The sequence below is a fragment of the Patella vulgata genome, chromosome 2, assembly GCF_932274485.2.
Source record: "Patella vulgata chromosome 2, xgPatVulg1.2, whole genome shotgun sequence".
Classification (NCBI taxonomy): domain Eukaryota; kingdom Metazoa; phylum Mollusca; class Gastropoda; family Patellidae; genus Patella; species Patella vulgata.
Genome location: NC_065880.2, coordinates 49,362,366 through 49,383,830, shown reverse-complemented (window position 1 = coordinate 49,383,830; position 21,465 = coordinate 49,362,366). Strand labels below are relative to the sequence as shown.

General features: G+C 32.7%; 1 protein-coding gene across 12 annotated transcripts in view; it reads right to left on the bottom strand.

The window, feature by feature from the left end:
- Positions 1 to 84: 84 nt before the first annotated feature.
- LOC126812485 (ensconsin) overlaps positions 85 to 21,465 on the bottom strand; it is a 45,686-nt gene continuing 24,305 nt past the window's right edge. For 4 of the 12 annotated variants that reach the window (XM_050538893.1, XM_050538896.2, XM_050538892.2 and 1 more), the window contains exons 5-15: positions 19,605 to 19,739; positions 18,165 to 18,410; positions 17,740 to 17,906; positions 17,196 to 17,246; positions 15,187 to 15,545; positions 14,602 to 14,782; positions 14,237 to 14,341; positions 13,888 to 13,944; positions 12,367 to 13,274; positions 3,389 to 3,657; positions 85 to 2,860 (exon numbers count right to left, since the gene is read on the bottom strand). In XM_050538893.1, coding sequence (XP_050394850.1) covers positions 2,847 to 2,860; positions 3,389 to 3,657; positions 12,367 to 13,274; positions 13,888 to 13,944; positions 14,237 to 14,341; positions 14,602 to 14,782; positions 15,187 to 15,545; positions 17,196 to 17,246; positions 17,740 to 17,906; positions 18,165 to 18,410; positions 19,605 to 19,739 — 2,492 coding nt within the window. In that variant the 3' untranslated portion in view covers positions 85 to 2,846. The remainder of the gene's footprint in view (positions 2,861 to 3,388; positions 3,658 to 12,366; positions 13,275 to 13,887; positions 13,945 to 14,236; positions 14,342 to 14,601; positions 14,783 to 15,186; positions 15,546 to 17,195; positions 17,247 to 17,739; positions 17,907 to 18,164; positions 18,411 to 19,604; positions 19,740 to 21,465) is intronic. The other 8 variants (XM_050538897.2, XM_050538901.2, XM_050538898.2 and 5 more) reach the window with 6 other exon arrangements.

Here is a 21,465-nt window from a genome sequence, read left to right as displayed (position 1 = left end):
AGAGCCATGTCACTGACTTGTTTAAGGTATTTTTTGCCTGGTGCAAAGGAATTGTATTATTTACAATATTGACAACAAAAAGGATTTATTGTGATAGCTTTATATCAATAAAAACCATCATACATCAGAAATAGGAAACAAATTAGCAAATAAATTTACAAATAAATACAGCACTCTGTGTAAGATGGAAATTAATACAGATGTGCAGATGACTTCTTATAACTTGAGCTCCTATAAATTAAGACACTGCAATAAAGATGCATTGTACACTTACTTCTGTTTATATATATATAGTTATTGTTTTTAAAGTATAAACATATTCATAATATATGGAATTGGAATAAATATGATATTCATTTATATTATAACTGTTTAATAAGACTTGGATTTCCATATGAATACTTAACAATCACCATATAATTGATATAAAAGAGAATAAAATTATGTGAATTACTGACCATGTCATTATCAGGAAAATAACTGAATTTACTCAAGATGTCTTCAAATCAAATATAATAATCATAAATATTTTATCTCAGTTTGTGGAAGATTTTTTTAAAGACTTTTACTGAAAGCTTACAGCAAGGGTCAAAACATTAATGTTAATAAATGAAAGAGCCATAGCCATACATAAAATCTGTACAGTTGCATACACAATTAGAATAACGACAACACTGCTTGCTTATGTATACATTGATTATTATGACACTTTAAACAAACAATGTAAGTGTTTAATTACAATACATTCTCTTTTGAACTGGTTTTATTACTAATGGTATGAAACTAATAAAATATAAAAACTAAATTTAATAATAATTATCTAATCATATGATCTTCTAATAGATAAATATTGTGTTCCCATATCATTAAAATAAATGAGATTAACTTTCAAGTGTATTTTCTAATTAAAATTAATGTATTTTGTCTCCTTTCAGTTCTTAATTAAATATACATGAATATAGGAACTACAAGTTCCTGAAATTAAAATTCAGGTATAATATACATAGTATAAATTATCTACAAAAAACACAGAAGACACTAGAAATAGCCTTCTGCTTCACAAACTAGTTTATAAATATCATTCAATAATTCCTTCTCTCCTTGAATACACACATTAAACATACATTATGCAAGAGTTAAATCTGCACACATCTTGTCAAAACTACAAACAGTGATAATTTGGCTCAGAATAAAGTAATTAGAATGAAATTTTCAATATTTTCATTTTACATTATCTATTTTTGAGCTATTAAAGCAAGAATGGTCAGCTGTTTATCTAAATCTTACATAATGTATCTTTACATATTTAATCCTTAAATAAGCTAAAGAGTAGTTATTTAAAAGGATACAGTCATACTTTTTTAAATTTATTAATACATACAATTATTAATGACAACTCAAGGTATGAGAAGTTAATAAGCACACATCACACACGCACACATCTACCTGTAATAAATGTATCACATCAAAATATATCACATTCTGTAACAAGTGTAGAATGTTTTAATATTGTCAGTAGGTCATCATAACATGGCAGTAACAACAGACACAGAATTCTACCTCCTTAGTCTACCATTAAAGTTTTACACAGATAAATAATTAATTACGTGATATATATTCCATAACGATGCAGATATCATGCATAAAAGCATCACAGCACACTAACTTCGATTACAAATTTTAAATTCATTAGTTCATTATGAAAATTTTACTGAATGTTTTTGTCTCATTAAATATCAAGTCATGTACCAATATAAATGCAAGTTTTGATTTAAACCTTTACAATTATTTTAAAGTTTCTAATTTAATCAAGAGAAATGGTGATCTGTGATAGTACAACAGAAGGAAATATAGCGACATGTAAATAGCACTCTTCACATAATTTACATCTCTCATTTTCACACGTTTTAGTTTAAATAACATATAGTTAATTATTTAATAATAGTGATATCATATATAACATATGTTTACATAATACCATACATCACTAGTTATCATAACCGGAACATTGCTTGAATGTATATGACATTTATATATAAAGTCTAATAGGTTATATACAGTTAAACCACCTTTTATTAGCAACATATATACCACTCACAACAAAAAGCCCTGCCCTAGCGCTGCAAGTACAACATTCAAATGTAATGAGGACAAGACTAGAGCACAACACAGCACATGGTAAACATATACCTCAGGTCAATATTGGTATCACATAAGTTTTTTTTTTGTTAATTTATTTCAGCATGTTGTACTTGAAGCTGTACATGGATGAAACATGGATAAAATATATATGTACAAAATAAGAACCAGAGTCCAGTATTTCATCCTAAAGGCAAGAATGACTCCTGTTGAACAATAAGCTATGGCAACTTCAAACAATTATTTCCATATATAATCAGTTTGTTATTGCATATACATAGTATATAACTATTCCCAGCAGTAAAACAACTAACTTGGTCATGCATCGTCACACTAAATTTATGGTATATGGCGACTTTCCTTCTATTAATTTCCATATTTGTCCTTCCTCACTGTCTTTATCTTCATCCCCATCCCCAATACCATGTTCTTCTAATATATGTTGCACTTTTCTCTGATTTTGTGCCATGATGGACTCCACGTGTTGCCATAGCTTATCTAGTTTAGAGTTTGATACAACAACCGATGAAGGGGCAACATTGTTAATTAGGCTGTTATTATCACTAACAGGTACATAAAGCTTGGAACTGCTGGCCTCTTTGATAGTGATGGTGGCAGGAATTATGTCCTTTAAAACCTCTTCATGTTGCTGGGTCAATCCAAGATTGACATTGAGTGGTGCATCATCATCCACTGTGGTCTCAGCATCACGAGAGAAGATCTAAAAATACAAATTTAAAGATTTTTTGGTTATATTACATGCACTTGGCTTACTGTAAGACAAGAAATTTATGTGTTATTATGGGTGGGGTGGGGGGTATATTGAAATTAATGCTATCCTATCCTTTCATAAAATCACCTGCATCTTGTATTACCGTATGTGCATGTACAACCAAGTAAGACATGATTTACCAGATAATGGTACTGTTATGGTGTCAATAACATTGATTCATATATCATCTGGTATTGATTGGTTTTATGTTTCAAAATACTAAGTCTGCTTTCAGGTTAGTGAACAAGAATAGGTATAAAAATCAATGCGACTGATGATAGGTCAAAATTAATACATTAATTAGAGCGTGCATTGAAAGATTTTATTCCTCACTGTATAAGAGGTTTATAATAATCCTATATAATATCCTCAAGCAATTTGATGACATTTTTATTATACCGGTATGCAATCTCATCACTATTATATAAATTACATGTATATTACTTGTGGAATACAAGACAATTATTGTTTATATACCTGGGACATCTTGCTTCCTATTTGTGTTATCTTCAAAGGCAATAAAAGGAGTTCGGTTCTCTTGTTCTTCGCTTTCTTCTATATTATTAAAATTGAGTAAATCATTGGATGCTTCTTTAACAAGAGAATCTGTAAGCTGATTGGTTTTCAGATCCACATTTTTACTAGGTACAGATAGGTCAATAAATTCTTCAAAGTCGTTAGATCGAGATGGTAAATCTTTACTTATATTCTCACTCACATTACTGTCAACTGATTGCATACTAATGCTGAAAATATACATGCAAAAAACAAATAATCAGTTAAATTGAACAGAAATAAAGTTCTACATACATATATATAGTTGTTGTAATACAGAGTATTGAGCATGCCAACTCAATAAGTACTTAAATACATGTGAATACTTTAAGAAATTAAACATTATTTCTCTCATAAGTTACATATGATATGCACTGATTTTATTTGTATTACATATATCTATACAAGTATCTTGTATTTGTATCTATACATGTATATAATTACATTTATTTTCTTGAAGGAAATAAAACAAGGAAATAATTCAGGACAGTATATTCAATGATATTCATAGTTGACATTATGTATTAAATAATTTTGTATTAAGACGAGTTTAGTGTATCTTGACTTGACCTACACAATGTTATATAATCTATTTAAACTGGAAAATGTCAAACATTCATAACTCGCTAATGAAAAACAAGAAACAAATTAGGATAGTGTATAAAGATCAGTGCAATGACTAGAAACCGTCCTGTACCTGCTGTTTAACCTAGATAATATTATATTTAACACAGTAACAACAATATATACAGCTTGTATCTATACATGTATTTACCTACAATAAGAAAATCAATACTATCGTATCTCCTAATTAACATTTATACTAGCAACTGAATAAATATACCAATACAGCCATAACTCTATATTATACATAAATATATCTATCTATATATACCTAATAAACTACCTCTCTATCTTCTAACTCACATTTTAACACTGCTTAAATTTTGACCTGTTTATTCAAGAGAGGAAGCTATTTATAGACACCTATTTTAACCAATAATAAATGAGTTGTCCCTAGCCTACCTTTCATGTCATGCTTGAGTGTGTCAGTAAACACCTAGAGGCCACCATCTATAGCATACCAAGCATATTTATTATCAACTATCTCAGGTAGTTCTAATCGTCCTACTGATAACTAGCTCAAATATCACTACTTCATTACTAATCAAATAGTTTAATTATACAAAGTGGTAGTCATTGATAATAATGAAAAGCTTATAAAGATCTTCCTGACATATTAAAATAATTTATATTTCATCATTTGTAAGAGCTAAATCTGCCTATTGTATGTCTTTCTTTTGGCTTCAAATGTTATACAAATTATTGGATGGCTGAGATTTAAATGGATTAGAACACATGCAAGATTTTAAAATTTAACAATAAGATGGATAATCGAGACATAGAGTGGATCGTCAAGTGCCGTTGTCACTATAATATCTATGCTACTGCTTCACTATATTCATTTGTTGTTATCTAGTTTTGATCTTAATAGCAAGAACGACCAGTAACTATCATTGCAAGAACGGACAGATCTTTATCTAAATATTACCTAAACATTACATTGGGTACACATACATAATGCATCTTTAACACATTTTAAAATTTATTTATTGTTATATAGAGTAGTCAATTATTAAATAAATCCTTGGCTTCAGTCATCACAGCCAGAAACAAATAGATTAAAAGTCTGGCTGAAAAGTATCAATGTTTAATTGAAAACTTTACAATCCATGTGTCTCAGTATACATAGAGGATATTTGTCGTTTTAGAGTGAATAACATATTTTATTTCATCGAGAAGCAAGAAAACTTATATTTTCACAAATGCGTAGCATGAGTGAAAATATAAACATTTTCTTGCTTAGAGATGAAATAAAAAAAGTTATTCACGATAAAACGACAAATGTTCTTTTTATTTTTGATTTTACAATCATTTTAGGTAAAAACAACTAGCCAGTGAAATAACACTTTTATTTCACTGATAAAACGCGGTATTCCACTACTGATCATAAAATAAAATGGATTATAGAAATAATATTGTAAGCCTAACAAAATGAAAATCTACACTGGTAATTAACCTTACTGAGTAGTCTTATGATTAAATACTTTTGTACTAATCTGGTTATGAAAGTTGGTAATTGACCATTTGGTTATAATAGAATTAATTTTTTTGTTAAGGATTTTCAGAATTAACCTACATTGTAGTTCATCAACCTGTGATAACAAACAATTAAAATAAAATATACAACCACCAGCCACCAAGATTTCGTAACAATGGGAAATAACTTCAGAGAAGTTATCTAAAATTGTTGAAAACCAATAGGATTCTTCCATTCAATAGGATGTACAAGTACAACCAATACCAAATACAGAAAGATTTCATAGCAAAGGGACATAACTCTATAAATGGAGTTCATTATCAATCTAAGAACTTTGAAAATCAATAGGAACAGGATGCTTCATTTCAATGAGATAGCCAACCCATATTAATTTCAATAAGATAAGAATGACGATTATTGTAGCTTCTACTGTGTTCACAACAATTATTAAAGACAAATGGAGTGATCAATAATTTCCTAACACATCCAATCGATACAAACAAAAATGCATTTCAATTATACATTTCACAATTACAGACATACATGTACATTTGTACATGTCATGTATGAAATTTGATAGAACAAATCACAGTGCTTGATGAAGGCATCTAATTGAGCAAAAAAGACTACATAACTATTTCTCTTAATTTTAGTAAATATTATTCACATCAAAGTACAAATTCAGCTAACATAGTCAAAGTCCCATATCAAACTAATCAAGGATCTTAATTAACATCACAAGTACAATAATAATAAACTGAAAACCTTTAGAAGTAGAATCTGTTACCTGTGAATTTTAGTGTAACCATTATGTTGGTGTGTGATCTTATTGATCAATATACTATGTATACTGTATACGAATGAACAAATTAAACTCTTACTCAATGCCAAAGGTCGCAAATAAAGTTGATACTCTGTTCAAGTTTAGGACAAATGTTGAAAAGTGAAAAAATGGCTACGGTACTTGGATTCAGATCAGTATACAATCAAATTATCGGTTTCATTTCAGGGTGAAATACATAGCCTCACTATTTAAACAAGTTGTGTCTACTTATGTTCAATATTAACCCATGAAATATTGTGTATATAGATACAAGTTTGTAAGGATTACAACATAAAGAATTAATGTCATCTATACAATGATTTTAAACACAAGTAAGGTATGGTTCATTCTGTATGCTTACACTGAGAACAAGCTTACACAGAGAACTATCTACTTCGAGAATATATCTCTGCCCTGGATGGCCACCATGTCCAAAAATAAGTACACTATTGTATACTGCAGCTCTACCTGTTTCACATCTACCTTACACACCAAGACTCAATTTTATTAATTCGAAAAGGGAATAAATACTTCTAACCAGCAGCTGCCAGACAGGATATGCCCACATTTTGCAAGAGATGGATAGAGAACAAGCTAAAAACAAACGCTATTTTTTGTACAATCGGGGCAATAATCCAGAAAGTTATGGTCTGAAATGTGCAAATATCAAAAGTGACTGAGATCTTTGGGATATAAAGATATGTTTTAAGTTTTATCAAAATCAGATTAAAATTGTGACCTCTAGAGGGTCTACAACCTTCGTATACATACTTTTACAAAATTTGCGTACAAAGAGCGGCCATTTTGTCAGACAGTTTCATTTCGACTTTGAGTTTCCCGAAACATAGAAATATATATGGTGATATATTTAAACGGTTTTTAAAATCGGAAAAAAAATTATTTAATTGTGACCTCCAGAGAATCCACTAGCTAAAAATGTGATTTTTCGAACAATAATAAATAAGGGGCCATAATTCATGAAGTTACGTTCGGATATGTGCGATTATAAAAAAGAACCAAGATCTTAGTGTGTAATGGTGATATATTTGAACGTCTTTTTAAATCGGATAATAATTGTGATCTTTAGAGGGACCACAAGCTGAAAACGCGTTTTTTCGTACATTCTGGGGCCATAATTCAGGAAGTTACGATCCGAGATGCGCAAATATTGAAAGGAACAAAGATCTTTGGGTTATAAACATGCATTAATTTTAAAGTTTCATCAAAATCGGATCAAAATTGTGACCTTTAGAGGGTCCACAACCTTGATATACCAGATGTTTCCAATATTTGAGTACGAGGGGCGGCCATTTTGTCCTACAGTTTTGGTCCAATTTTCACGAAATAAATTTAGTCATCATTAGGGTTTAATGGTGATATACTCAAATGTTTTTTTTAAATCAGATAAAAATTGTGACCTCTAGAGGGACCACAATCTAAAAATGCGATTTTTCGTACAATCAAAAGTCATTATTCAGGAAGTTACGATCTGGTATGCACGAAAATCAAAAGGAACCAAGACCTTTGGGTTATAAACATGCATTTCAAGTTTCATCAAAATCAGATCAAAATTGTGACCTCTAGAGGGTCCACACCCTTGATATACCAGATGTTTACAATATGGCAGTTTTGGTTCGATTTTCACAAATTCGAACTCAACCAGCATTATGGTGTAACAGTGATATATTCAAACGTTTTTTTAAATTAGATAATAATTGTGAACTCTAGAGGGACCACACGCTAAAAACTGATATTCCGTACAATCAGGGGCCATAATTCAGGAAGTTAGGATCAGATATGCACGAATATCGAAAGGAACCAAGATCTTTGGGTTATATATAAACATGCATTTCAAGCAGGGCTCGACACTGCCGACGGCCTCGGCGGCAATGGCCTTCGAATTTTAGAATTTGGCAGCAGATTCATGGCCGATTTTTAACTATCCACGGCCATGTATGGTCGCCGATTAGTGCTGGGTATCGAGAGTTATTTTTACTATCGATAATCGGTATCGAAACAATCTTATTTTCACGGTCGTAATGAAGACTGGATTACCTGTTTTAAAGTCAAACCATACGATGTTGTGATACTCCGATAGATGTTTTTGTTCGTCTAATTAATAATAAACTGTCTCATCTCATATTATGTATAAATTGTTCTTTATTTTTAAATAATGTACCTTTGGTTCTGAATGACAAAATACCATTGAAAGGCCTATGAATGTACAGGAACAAAAATAAAATGAGCACGAGTCGATTCAAAACATTGCGTACGTGAGTGCGACAAATACCAACATGGTGGACAAATCGTTGTGGATTCGTGTGCAAAAACTAAAGAAAATGTAATAGCCTAATGAGCTTGTTATCACGAATGCGTAAATTGTTTATTATTATTAAAAAAATACAGCCTTGATTCCGAAAGAAGAAATACAAACGTTTTTGTCATCCATCATTGCTATGTCATTTATAATGAGCAGACGAATTCTGAAAGTGGAAAAACTCTGAATTATTTACACATCCGGGTATCTCCAATTTAGAGAATTCCATGATATGGCGATTATTGTTTCAAACTAAAGTATTGTTTAAATGTGGGTGAATTTATTTTAACATTTTTTTTAAAAAGCTACATTGAGATTGAGACTTTGAAGTAAATATAAAGTGACCGATGTAGGCTATTGTATTATTATATATATATACTATTCAAAAAAAGTAGGGGATATTTGATTTTGGGGGCATAATACTAAAATATGCAAATGACTACGAAAAAAGTCACTATAGAACCTAACAGAAGAAACATTTCCAGTTACATGTGACGCCCAAACGCACCAATAGCTACCGCATGGAATGCAGGTGATGCTTGGGATCATCATGGGGGTCCAACCCAAGATTTGCACGACTCTGACTTTGAATGTTACAGTCATTGTGGCATTGAATTCCAGGGTGGAAACATCAGTTTAATTGTTTTAGTGACCAGAAAACAAATTTTGATATGCGTCGGCTTACCCAAAATGAAAGGTTACGTGCCCTTGGCATGCTACAGATCGGCACAACACAGGCGGTTGTGGCGCGGACGATGAATGTTTCTCAGTCTGTCATAAGCAGGCTATGGTCCAGATACCGTGATACACAATCTGTACATGACAGACCACGCTCAGGTCGACCAAGGGCGACAACTCAAGCCCAGGATCGATTTATCCGTACCTTGGCCTTGAGAAATCGTGTCATCACAGCAAATCAGATCAGCGCTCGTCTTCAAACAGACACTGGTGTGAGAGTGAGTGGCCAGACGATTCGGAATCGACTGCATAGGGGTCACCTTCGCGCCCGACGTCCTCGCGTGATCCCTTGTTTGAGAGATCATCACATTCAGGCAAGACGTCGTTGGTGTAGGGATCGTCAACACTGGGATAATCGACGCTGGAGCAATGTGATGTTTTCAGATGAGTCAAGGTTCACTTGATTTTTTGGACAGACGTAGGAGGGTGTGGCGTCGTCGAAACGAGCGCTTCCAAGACGTTAATGTCATCAGACATGATCGATTTGGGGGTGGTTCTGTTATGGTGTGGGGAGGCATCACTGTTGCTGGAAGAACGGCTTTACATGTTGTTGCAGGGCGTGTTACAGGCCAGTACTACCGGGACAACATCTTGGCAGTCCATGTTGTGCCGTTCGCACGACGTCATGGCCGCCGTTTCATCTTCCAGGATGACAACGCAAGATGTCACAGGGCCAGGATCGTTACAGGTTACCTCCAACAACAGAACATCACCACATTACCTTGGCCAGCACTGAGTCCCGACCTCTCCCCCATCGAGCATGTCTGGGACATGCTTGGACAGAGGTTACGTCAACGTCAACAACGTCCTGCCAATGTCCAAGAACTTGCTGCTGCGTTGCAACAGGAATGGGACAATCTGGACCAAAATGACCTTAGACGTCTCATTAGGAGTATGCCACGTCGGATCAATGCTTGTTTGGCAAACAGAGGAGGATTTACCCGTTACTGACTTGGTTGTGATGCTGTGGTAACTTTGCTGTTTGACCCCGGGTATCATTTTACCCTTATAATGGTCAGTCTGTGCCTTACTTAGTCTAACGATCATTTGGAATAAATCGATGAATGTGAACTTCATTTCATTTTGTCATTTGTTTCTTCGTCAGTTTCATTAGGTGACTTTAATAACACTTAAAAATCAAATATCCCCTACTTTTTTTGAATAGTATATATACGAAGGATTAAGTCACAGAAAACATCGAGTCGACTCCTACACACGCACGAAAAATAGACGAAGAGAATGATAGGGCCTACCGGTACTCGATAGTGCTTTTTGGCATATCTTATCGATACTATCGATATCTTACCCAGGTCTACCGATGATATAGTAATACTTTCAACTCTCAATATGGCTACATGCCGATTTTTAAAATATTTTTTAGAATAAAAAATCTTACTAAAAACGGTACGATAAGAATTTTCTCCCTTAAAAAAGGATGCATTATTTTTGTGAAAGGCAGGCCTGTAACAACATTTTGACTGAGAAACAAGATCTACAATAAACAGATTTACATATGATCGACATATTAAAACGTTCTAAATAAGCTGATAATATCATAATTCATGACTTAAAAATTGGCCTTGGATTTTCAATTTTTGGCCTTGGATCAAGGTTGCACTTTGGCCTATCGTTGGCCTTTGATCGAAAAAACGAATTTCGAGCCCTGATTTCAAGTTTCATCAAAATCAGGTGAACATTGAGACCTCTAGAGTGTCCACAAGCTAAAAACATGATTTTTCGTACAATCAGGAGCCATAATCCATGAAGTTATGGTCTGATACATGCCAATATCGAAAGGAACCGATATCTTTGGGAGATAGACCTATATTTTAAGTTTCGTCAAAATTGGAAAAAAATTGTGACTTGTAGAATGTCCACAAACAAATTGTGGATGGACGAGGCATAATATGTCCACATTTTCATGTGGACGTATAAAAATTCTCGAAATATACTAGTGTTTTCAACTAAAATCGTCGAAATAGCTGTCCTCATGTCGACAGACAGCGCAGGTTTAGTACAGGCATGGTTGAGGCAGATGTTTTTCTAAATTAACAAGCCAACAGTGAGGCTGATGTCCCCCGCCGAAATAGGAAAATAATTAGAGGACACATATAAATTTATCACAAATTATCTTTTACAAAGTATTGAACAATCAAACAGTTCAACCAATCAAATTGCTTATCTCTGCTTACCCTAAGTGGAAAATGCTCATCTTCGAACTCCATCAAGGCATTGACCTAATCAACACATACACCAAGTTTGAACATTCTAGCTCAATTAGGAAGAGAGTTATCGTGCCCCAAAGTATCAACCAATCAAATTGCTTATCTCTGCTTACCCTAAGCGGAAAATGCTCATCTTCGAACTCCATCAAGGCATTGACCTAATAAACACATACACCAAGTTTGAACATTCTAGCTCAATTAAAAGTTATCGTGTCCCAAAGCATCAACCAATCAAATTGCTTATCTCTGCTTACCCTAAGCGGAAAATGCTCATCTTCGAACTCCATCAAGGCATTGACCTAATCAACACATACACCAAGTTTGAACATTCTAGCCCAATTAGGAAGAGAGTTATCGTGTCCCAAAGCATCAACCAATCAAATTGCTTATCTCTGCTTACCCTAAACGGAAAATGCTCATCTTCGAACTCCATCAAGGCATTGACCTAATAAACACATACACCAAGTTTGAACATTCTAGCTCAATTAGGAAGAGAGTTATTGTGTCCCAAAAAGTGTGACGGACAGACAGACGGACGGACAGACGGACAGACAGACGGACGAACCCATTTTAATAGTCCCCTGCTTTCTTCGAAAGGCGGGGGACAACAAATATAATGTGCATAAATGAAAAACTTATTTCAGAGACACTAAATATGACTTTAATGAATACAAACATATTGTTTTCTATTCTTACCTGGAATCAATGAGGTCATGTAACATACTGCCATTCACAGGAATTGAATGAAGACTAGTTCCACTTTCTCCTAGATCCATCAACACACCTGAATCAGCACCTCCTTTCAATGTGACACCATTTTCAACACTTTTTTTGTTAATGTCCTCCTCCACTTGGCCATTTTCTGTACTGATCTCCACTAGTTGATCAGTTGAGTAATCAGTAAAGCCATTAGTGTGGACTGAAGTGTCACTATTATCAAATTGTTTATTATCAATAAGTTGTGTATTTTCATCATCGGCTGACATGCCTAGATCCTCATCAACAGATTTCTGATCATAATTTTGTCCAGCATCAGCCTCTTTAGCATCAACGATTGAAGAATTTTCTGACTCGGTTGTATCTATATCTTTGTCTTCGTCCTTCATATTTATATTAAAGACACTCTTTGACATGTTCTTCTCCAATGCTTCCTTGTCAGCAAGGGAGTCCGAAGTTTGACTAAGATTAGTCAGTGATTGAGAAGACGAAAAGCTGAGAGTTTCTTTCTGCCTTAACGTATTCAATATCTCCCCTGCTTTGGACTCTTCATGTGCCTTTTCGAGCCCGATTCGAGCTCCAACTTTCGTTTTGCCTAACAGGTTCTGAAGCAGAGGGGACTTGAATTTAGGACGATCATTGCTTGGAGAATCTGACTTGTTTTCCACCATTTGTTGTAATAATGGGGAACGGAATCGTGGTTTATCACCATCTGTAGGTCTATCAGGAGTTTGAAACTGTGCAGCATCAATTGTGTCTAATGCAGGTCTGGAGATTTCCTCCTCAGAGTTTGAATTAGAAATTGGATTCTGTTTATCCTCATTCTCATTGAGTGAATCTGTACTTTTACTAGGAGATCCAGAGATAGATTTATTAGGAGACTCCGTCTGAAAAACATAGGCCAAAGTTATTTGTAAACATTTTGTCTGTATGAAATCTGTAAAGTGTGTTAATAATCTGTGAGTAAAGATATATCTTTAAGACTTTTAAATCGATAGAGAGGCTATCCAAAACCAAGATTAATCAAAGCACATTTGGAGGAGTGGGGTATTGAGGGGGGTCAAAGAGATTACATGTTCTGTTATTGATAAAATTTGCGGATTAAATGCCAATTACACTGAAACAAACAATTAATTAAGATGGACAGGAGTAATCTTTCCTAAATTACAATTCATCATAGCATGATTGAAACTTTGTAATCAAGAGGGATAACAATGATTAGGAATCAAGGGTCATAACTCTGTAATGCAAAAGCAAAACAGCTAAAATTAGTAGGATCATCTCCTTTCACTAAGAACTGTGAGGTTCCCTAAAATCTGGATTAAAATGCTACCAAAACTAATAGGGGACCTTTCTCTCGTAAATACAACTGAATACTCCAAGTTAGATAAATATCTTTATGAAATGTAGGACTTTTTGATCAACAGACAAACATTTGTACCTATAGTACAGTTTCTAAGCAAGATTCATACATGTAAAAATTTATATAAAGAGACTTACCCGGCTTGTGTCAGATGGTCCATCAGTTTTAACTCGTTTCATTATCATCTCTAACCTCTGTAAATTATATAAATGATGAATTAATTCAAACTTATTCTCTACTAACTTATTTGTGTATTAGTTAAGTACATCTAAATATAATCTGTTTAGTTTTACATGTATTAGTTAATAAAATTTATATCAAACTTACCCAAATCTGTGTAGTTTTACATATATTAGTTTCAAACTTACTCAAATCTATTTGGTGTTTTAAATGTATTTAAAACATGTAATTTACATGTAATCCTTTTTAAAATGTTACCAAGAAACAATATTACCAATATAACAACTATAAGTCTGACAAGTATACCTTTTTTCTTTCTACTCTCTCTACTTCTTCTTTCTTTGCTCGTTCCAATCTTTCTCTTTCCATTCTTTCAGCTTCTTCCTGTGCTTTCTGATCAGCCATTTCTTTCTGTAATATGACAGTAAATTTATCAAGTATTTGACTCAAAAGGTTACCTTATGTTTACAGTGCACATGCTATCACTACTAAACTTACAATGTAGTATGGACATCTGTATTGCACTTGCATGTGTGTAATAGAATGAACCTGGTGACTGGCATAATTATATCATAACAGATTAGCACTGTAGCTAACTTGGTTACAAACCCCAACCAAAGGTGGGTTTTGAACCTATATTGATGTGAGAAAAATATAAGAGCAATACATACAGCTATTCTTTCTTCTTCTAATCTCTTAGCTTCTTCTTCTCTTCTCTTTTCTTCCGCTTCAATAGCTTTCTGTAGACGTTCTTCTTCTATCTTTCTAGCTTCCTCGGCTAATCTTAGCGCCTCTTCTTCCATCTTTCTTTGTTCTTCTTCTTCTTGTCTCTGTCTTTCTTCTTCTTGCAACCTACAAATAAAAATTATTACACATTCAGAATTATAATAGCTTTAATAATAGCATCTTGACAATAACTAATACCGGTACATATGCTGATCATAAATGATATATATACTAGAATTTAATTAATAGGGCTGTAACAATGATCAATACATATATTAAAGAATCGTGATACACTGTCAATAAAGAGTATCATATTGTGATAAACTGGTAGAATAATTATAAATATCAAGGTGCCAATATTGGTTGAATTATTGTTATTATACAATAGAATATTATACTTTATAAAACATGGATTTTGTATCACCTTCTTACTACTAGTATATATTATGTCAATTTATTATTTATGGACATTTTCATTTTAAATGGAAGGAGATGATTAAGTGAGGTTGAACAAGAGTTATCTCCCTTACTGAAAGATTTCTTGTTTTCTCCTTTCTTCTTCTGCTTCTTTTTCTGCCTTTTCTCTTGCCAGACGCCGACGTTCTGCCAGACGAGCTTTGTAATCTTCCACATCTTTTTGTTCATCTTTTGGTGGATCTACAGTTACTGCAGGTGTCGGTGCAGGTTTAGGTGTGCTGTTAGCAGCAGGCTGTGGTTTAGCGAGGGGTGTTAAAGATTGTTTTATTGGTGGCATACTGCTTGTTGTTTTACTACCACCAGTACTAGGAGATGGTTTCACCACCGCTATTTTCTTATCTTCAGTATCACCACCACCCTTCTGTAGTCTAGCTGGTGTTTCTTTAGAAAGTTTCACATTAGCAGGTAGAGACTGAAAAAAATCAAGTATATCAATGAGTGAGTGACAAATGGGGTTTTCCTCACATATGCTAGATGTCAATTTCATTTTTAAAATATTTCTTGGTAAAAAAGAAAAGAAAAAAAAGACAAATTATGAACACTTGCAGTCCCAAGATGAAGTGACTTATTGATTTAGTAGATCAAGAATAACAGGATAAATTTAATCTGCAAAAATGCTGCAGTGAACAGATTAACAGATATGAAATAGTGATGAAACTGACTTTTCATCTTTCACTGCGGACATATTGATTATTTGACTTTGATTGAGTGAGTGATGGGTTACATATGAAATGAACACCAGGTGGACATACATACATGTATATATACACCATGCAGGTAAATAATGAAATAAATACATGATCAGCAAAATACAATCTTCAACACACAATATTCATTCAAAAAATAAATCAAAAATTGTTTTACGGCAATAATAGTATACCACATTTAACAACCCATCAGTTCAATGAGAACATAGATTTTAAAGTATGTGACCCGTGATAGAAAAATGTGTCAGAAGTTGCAAGTCTTTGATAATATGAACTAAAATGTTAAAATACTGGTAGACTAAAAATATATTTTAATGATATAACACAAAAGGTAAAAGTTTTGACAAATAAAGCAAACAAATATTATTTTTTTACATTTTTTGTGTATTTCGACACTTTTGTTCATACGGTACATCTGCATCGTAACAATGACTTGCGACTTCCGACTGACTTTGCTGTGACAGGTCACAAAATGTCATACCAAGATTAAAATTACAGATCAGTGTTTATGCTTTTACAGTTAGATATAACTATGATAAGTGCATGAGATAATGTCTTGGTTAGAAAGCTTCACATCTGTTAATCATTGTACGGAAAGCTGCTTTAGTTAGTATGTTTTCTTATCTTTCTTGGAGCTTTCTAGAGTATAGTTATTGTTAGCATATAACTGTTTTAATTACTAGTGTATATAATTAGGTTAAATACAATGTTTCAGGTTATGATCCGATCTTGTAACATAGTGAAAACAAAAAGATGCACAAGCAGTATCGATTACATCACTTAATGTATTCTATTTTAATGCAATATGTAATGAGTACCAATATATATGACAGAAATATATTTGTAGGATTATATTATTTATACACTTTCTAGAATACATAGTTATATATTGAACCAAAGAACATTTTACAGAAAAATTCATAAAAATACTGTCATGTATTGTCAAAGACAATAAATTGATAATTTCTTGAACAGTATTAAAATTACATCCTTTGATTTCAAAATAATTGCCAGAATTTGAAATATCTTTTAAAATCAACAAACTGTTACCAGAAAAGTTATCAGATTTACACACCAAAAAATAATTATGGCAACCACTCGATTTCCTTCCAAAAATGCACTATAAAACGACTCTTATACTAAACAAAAATAATATGCAACTCATCTCCAGAAATAAATTTCATGCAAGTGCTTTGAATAGAACTACTTATCAATAGTGATTTAAATGCTGTAAAATGTTCTCTATGTATTTTACAGAGTTAAATGTGCTTAATATGTTTTAAATTTTCAATACAATAATAAGGGTTAATATAGTAGAGACAATAATAAACAAGCATGCGGAGGAAGAGACAAACCTTTCTGGGCATAGCCAGATTAGTAGTAGAATATGCTTTTCTAGGTGACCTCTGTAACAACACATATAGCACACAAATAATCACTGGTTTATCTTACAATTCACTTCTCAAAGTTTTAAATGCAGGTATCATGCACGGCTACATGTCATTGTCTCAAGGCGAATTAGGTAAAATAAGGTTTAGTAAAGGGTAAATATCATTATAACATGTATCCACTTTTTAATAAAGGCAATATCAAATTCACAAGATGCACAAAATATTATGTATATTTTATTTTTAATCCCTACTTAATGTCTATTTAATATTTGAAAGATTAGATATATGTGTGTCCGACTACAATTTCGTTATATTAATAAGAAGCCAGTTGAAATAAAAATAATTCTATTTATGACAGGGTTGATACACAAATTACAGAACTTAATAAGACTGTGCTTTTCTTAACAGATATTGGAACAAATTACACATGTATTTACAAATTGTGCAAAGAATTTGGATTTGTAAAAAGTTTAAAACATAAATTAAAGAGGATTTAATATTTATATACCTTAATAATTGGATCTCGTTTTGGTAGTTCAACACTGGTCGTCATAGGATCTTTATGTTGTTTAGGTGTTGATAATCTATCCATACTATGTCGATTAAACTTAACAGTTGGTTTCATACTCTTCGGCTTTTCTTCTGTATCCTCTTTTTGCATTTTCTGGCGTTTTTCTATCAATGATACACAGCCAAAATACAATTAAATAAAGAGCCACAAGATAACCCCACCCTGAGCCAACCCAACCCTTTCAATTTCCAGTGAGATACAGTTCAAGTCAATTTTATTTCTAAGAAAGCAGGAAAAATTTAAAACATGTTAAGTATGGGAATAAGCTACAAGAAAAGCAACCCTTGACCCAAATTCAAAGCAAATGAGTTAACAATATTGTTGATTCTTTTCTATGACGTACAACTACAAGTTCTACAAACCTTTCGCAAGTCTGTCTGTGCTTAAACTCCTCTGAGAGGGAACTTTAGGGCTCTCACTAGACATAAAACTTGGCATTGATGTAGCCACACTAGCTGGTCTTGGCTTACGTGGAGATTTATTTTCTCTGAATTTGACTGTGGTGCCAGAAGTAGCAGTGTTAAGGGTAACAGTACTCTTCGGACGTTGAGGTGGAGACGAAGTTGGTGCTAGAAAAGAGCGACGACCCTCTGGAATGGTGTTCAGAGCTGGCAGGTCAAGGATAGACAGAGGGGAGAAAAAATAATTAATCAATTATTTCCAATTACTCCCATGTACAACTATCATTGAGTGCCCATCACCATTGTTTGTTTTGTGTGTCTGTGATAGTGCAAGAGCAAAACTGTCACAACAAATATTTTTCACAACAAAAGAAATTTCACAACACAGAAATCAAATCAAAATAAAGTCACACAATAATCTAAAGCTATTTTGGTATAAAATGCTTTTTGATCAACTACTCAAAAGAGAAGCATTGTCTTGTTACGCAAAAATTTAAACAAAAAATAACTTGTTCATGTCAATAAATAAGTACATTCTTATCTTTTCAAAGTCAGTGTAATTGAAAAACTACAAGTACTTTCTATTAACAATAAGGAATTTAAATTTACTGGTATGTTTTGACAGTATTTGTTTATCGTTATAATCGACTAGCATTAGTCCACAGCGAACAGAGAAAATCTTATGTCCACATGAAAATGTGGGACCATAAAAACGTTCAATAAAATAAGGAGTTATCTCCCATAATCACACTGCAGCTTTCTGCTTACCATGCCTTATAAGCACAACATGTATAAAATGTGTGTCAGTATGTAGTTAATTTTTTCTTATCAAAGTGAGACACACAAAATAAAGCAATGGTGTGAGCTAACATGCAATTTTAAGTTAGATGATTTTTTACAATATCAAACACCCATATTATTTCTTGCTTGTCTGTAAGAACCCAAATTGGATTTCAATATATCAATTATTTTTGTATTTTGATTCTTGAAACTGGTTTCTTTTACAATACAGATACCTTAACATACTATAATAACAAATGCATTCATGCATTTGTACATAGGCTACGAGCTATTCAATCATTTTGGACACACGATAATAAAAGATTCATTTGCATTTTTTACAAGAAATAAAGAGTGCTAATGACAAAATAAAAATGTGTAAACTAAAAACGGAAAATAGCAAATAAAAATTTAACTAAAAACGTGCAACAAGAAGCCAAAGAAAAACATTCTCAAAACATAACAAATACATGCATTTGCTCACAATTTTACCAGACACGAAATACATCTCTACGATTTTTACTATTTTCTCAATTTTTATCTTTGACCCACACACTCACAGAACAATATATTATTATAGTATTAATAATGGTGGTCTTGTGCACCAAGTCGTGGCCTTACCGAGTAATGAACCGGGTTGTGCATGATTCAGCCCACCGCCAGTTGAGGAAAACTCAGGATTTCGTTTATGATATAACACACTCGTGGAAACAGATAAATGTTTAGAGGGTGGAAGAGGTGCTCCAGGATTCTGGCCTAAAGGAATGAGCAAAAGCAAAATGCACAAAATATGATGCAAAAAAAAACAGGTGGTTGCATCTAATTTGTACCAACTAGAAAATAAAAATCATTTTAAAAATATGCAACAAAACAATCTACATGAACTAATAAAATACACTATTTGATGTTTTCATGACAAGGTTAATAGTTGTTTGTTGATTTAAGTAAAGTTCTATTTTGTGTAGAAAGAATAGGATTTTTTTTATCAATTTTGACAAACATAAACAAACTGTAAGTTAATAGATTTCAAACTCTGCCAATGACAGTGACAGCTGTGTGTTATGTTGTAAATCTAAAACCTATTACAGCTGGTGTACAATTTGTGTATTATCATATATATCGATTCTGATAAATGTAATTAAAACAACACATTTTGATATGGGGGAGAAAAGTTTGGTGCCCTATATACATGTATTAGCAACCAACTGGAAACACTATTAACGGTACATGTCATGAAAACATCTGAATAATGTTAAAAACATTAATGAAAACACAATCTAATAGAATTTGTAAACATCTATCTTTCTATCATTCTACTTAGAATAATGGTATGAATGAATAATAAGCCAATACAACCATACTTTTATCAAATGTAATCTAATTCGGTTATTAGATTTCAAGATACAAATTTCTATTTGTATTCACACCATTATAAAATAAAAGCAAAATAAAAGATAAAAATGTTTGGGGAAATAATGAAAATATTCAAAGTAAAAGACCCCAAGAATGAAATGAATGAGTCAAGTCGTCAAATAAACAGCCTGCATGTCACAGGGAGGTCATTGTGAATTCAGCGTCTGTGAATCTCTCCTAATCAAAGATATGAATATATGGGGGGAGTGTTAGTGTGTCAGTAGATTAGTAGTTTTAGTAAAAATTCAATAAAAATAGAAAGTGATGTAGGGTTATGCTTGATTGAAGCAAACTGAAATCTAGATTCTCTGATCTGACATAAACAACATGCCACATTTAACTACATTTGACCAGCATTTTGTATCCAGAAATCACTTACATTTTAAAAACAAGTTGATTGAATAATTGGTTAATCCAGTTTAAGCTTCCAAAATCCACTTAAGACATGTATAAGGTGTCTCTATCATTAGAAAATCTAGACTTGGATGCACTACAATCAGACAAAACCCTAAAGCTAATACTGAGGGTATGGATCATTCTGTCAATAAGACATGCTTTTAGGCATCTTTCAAATTTTTGACACTATCTGTCATTTTCACATAGCTTCATGCTTTGAACGATTCACTTTCATGCTTTCTTATATTTACTTAAAACTTTTGATAACCATGCATGATTTAATTCTATCCTTGAGACAAAAAAATTTGAAGGCATGCACTAATATTTGAGAAAGCTTTTTGAAGTTTTAAATCAAATAGCAGCCTAACTCTATTTAATTTGTGCAAAAAACAACATTTACATAATTTCACCACACACAAAACATACTGATGACCAGTTTAAAGGGAATTCATCAAGATTTATTTATTAGTCCTGAAACATTTCTACTTTTTTATGGGTATTTAAAATTTGTATATACTGATATTAATTGAAGTTGTAAATCTATTTATTTAATTTATTTATAAAATAAACCTATCATTTGATAACAAAATAACTTGCTGACAGTGGTTAGAGTGGTGTCTTTTCATATAAATCGTTCATGGGGTCAAGTTTCAATTTCACCTTTTGTATGATT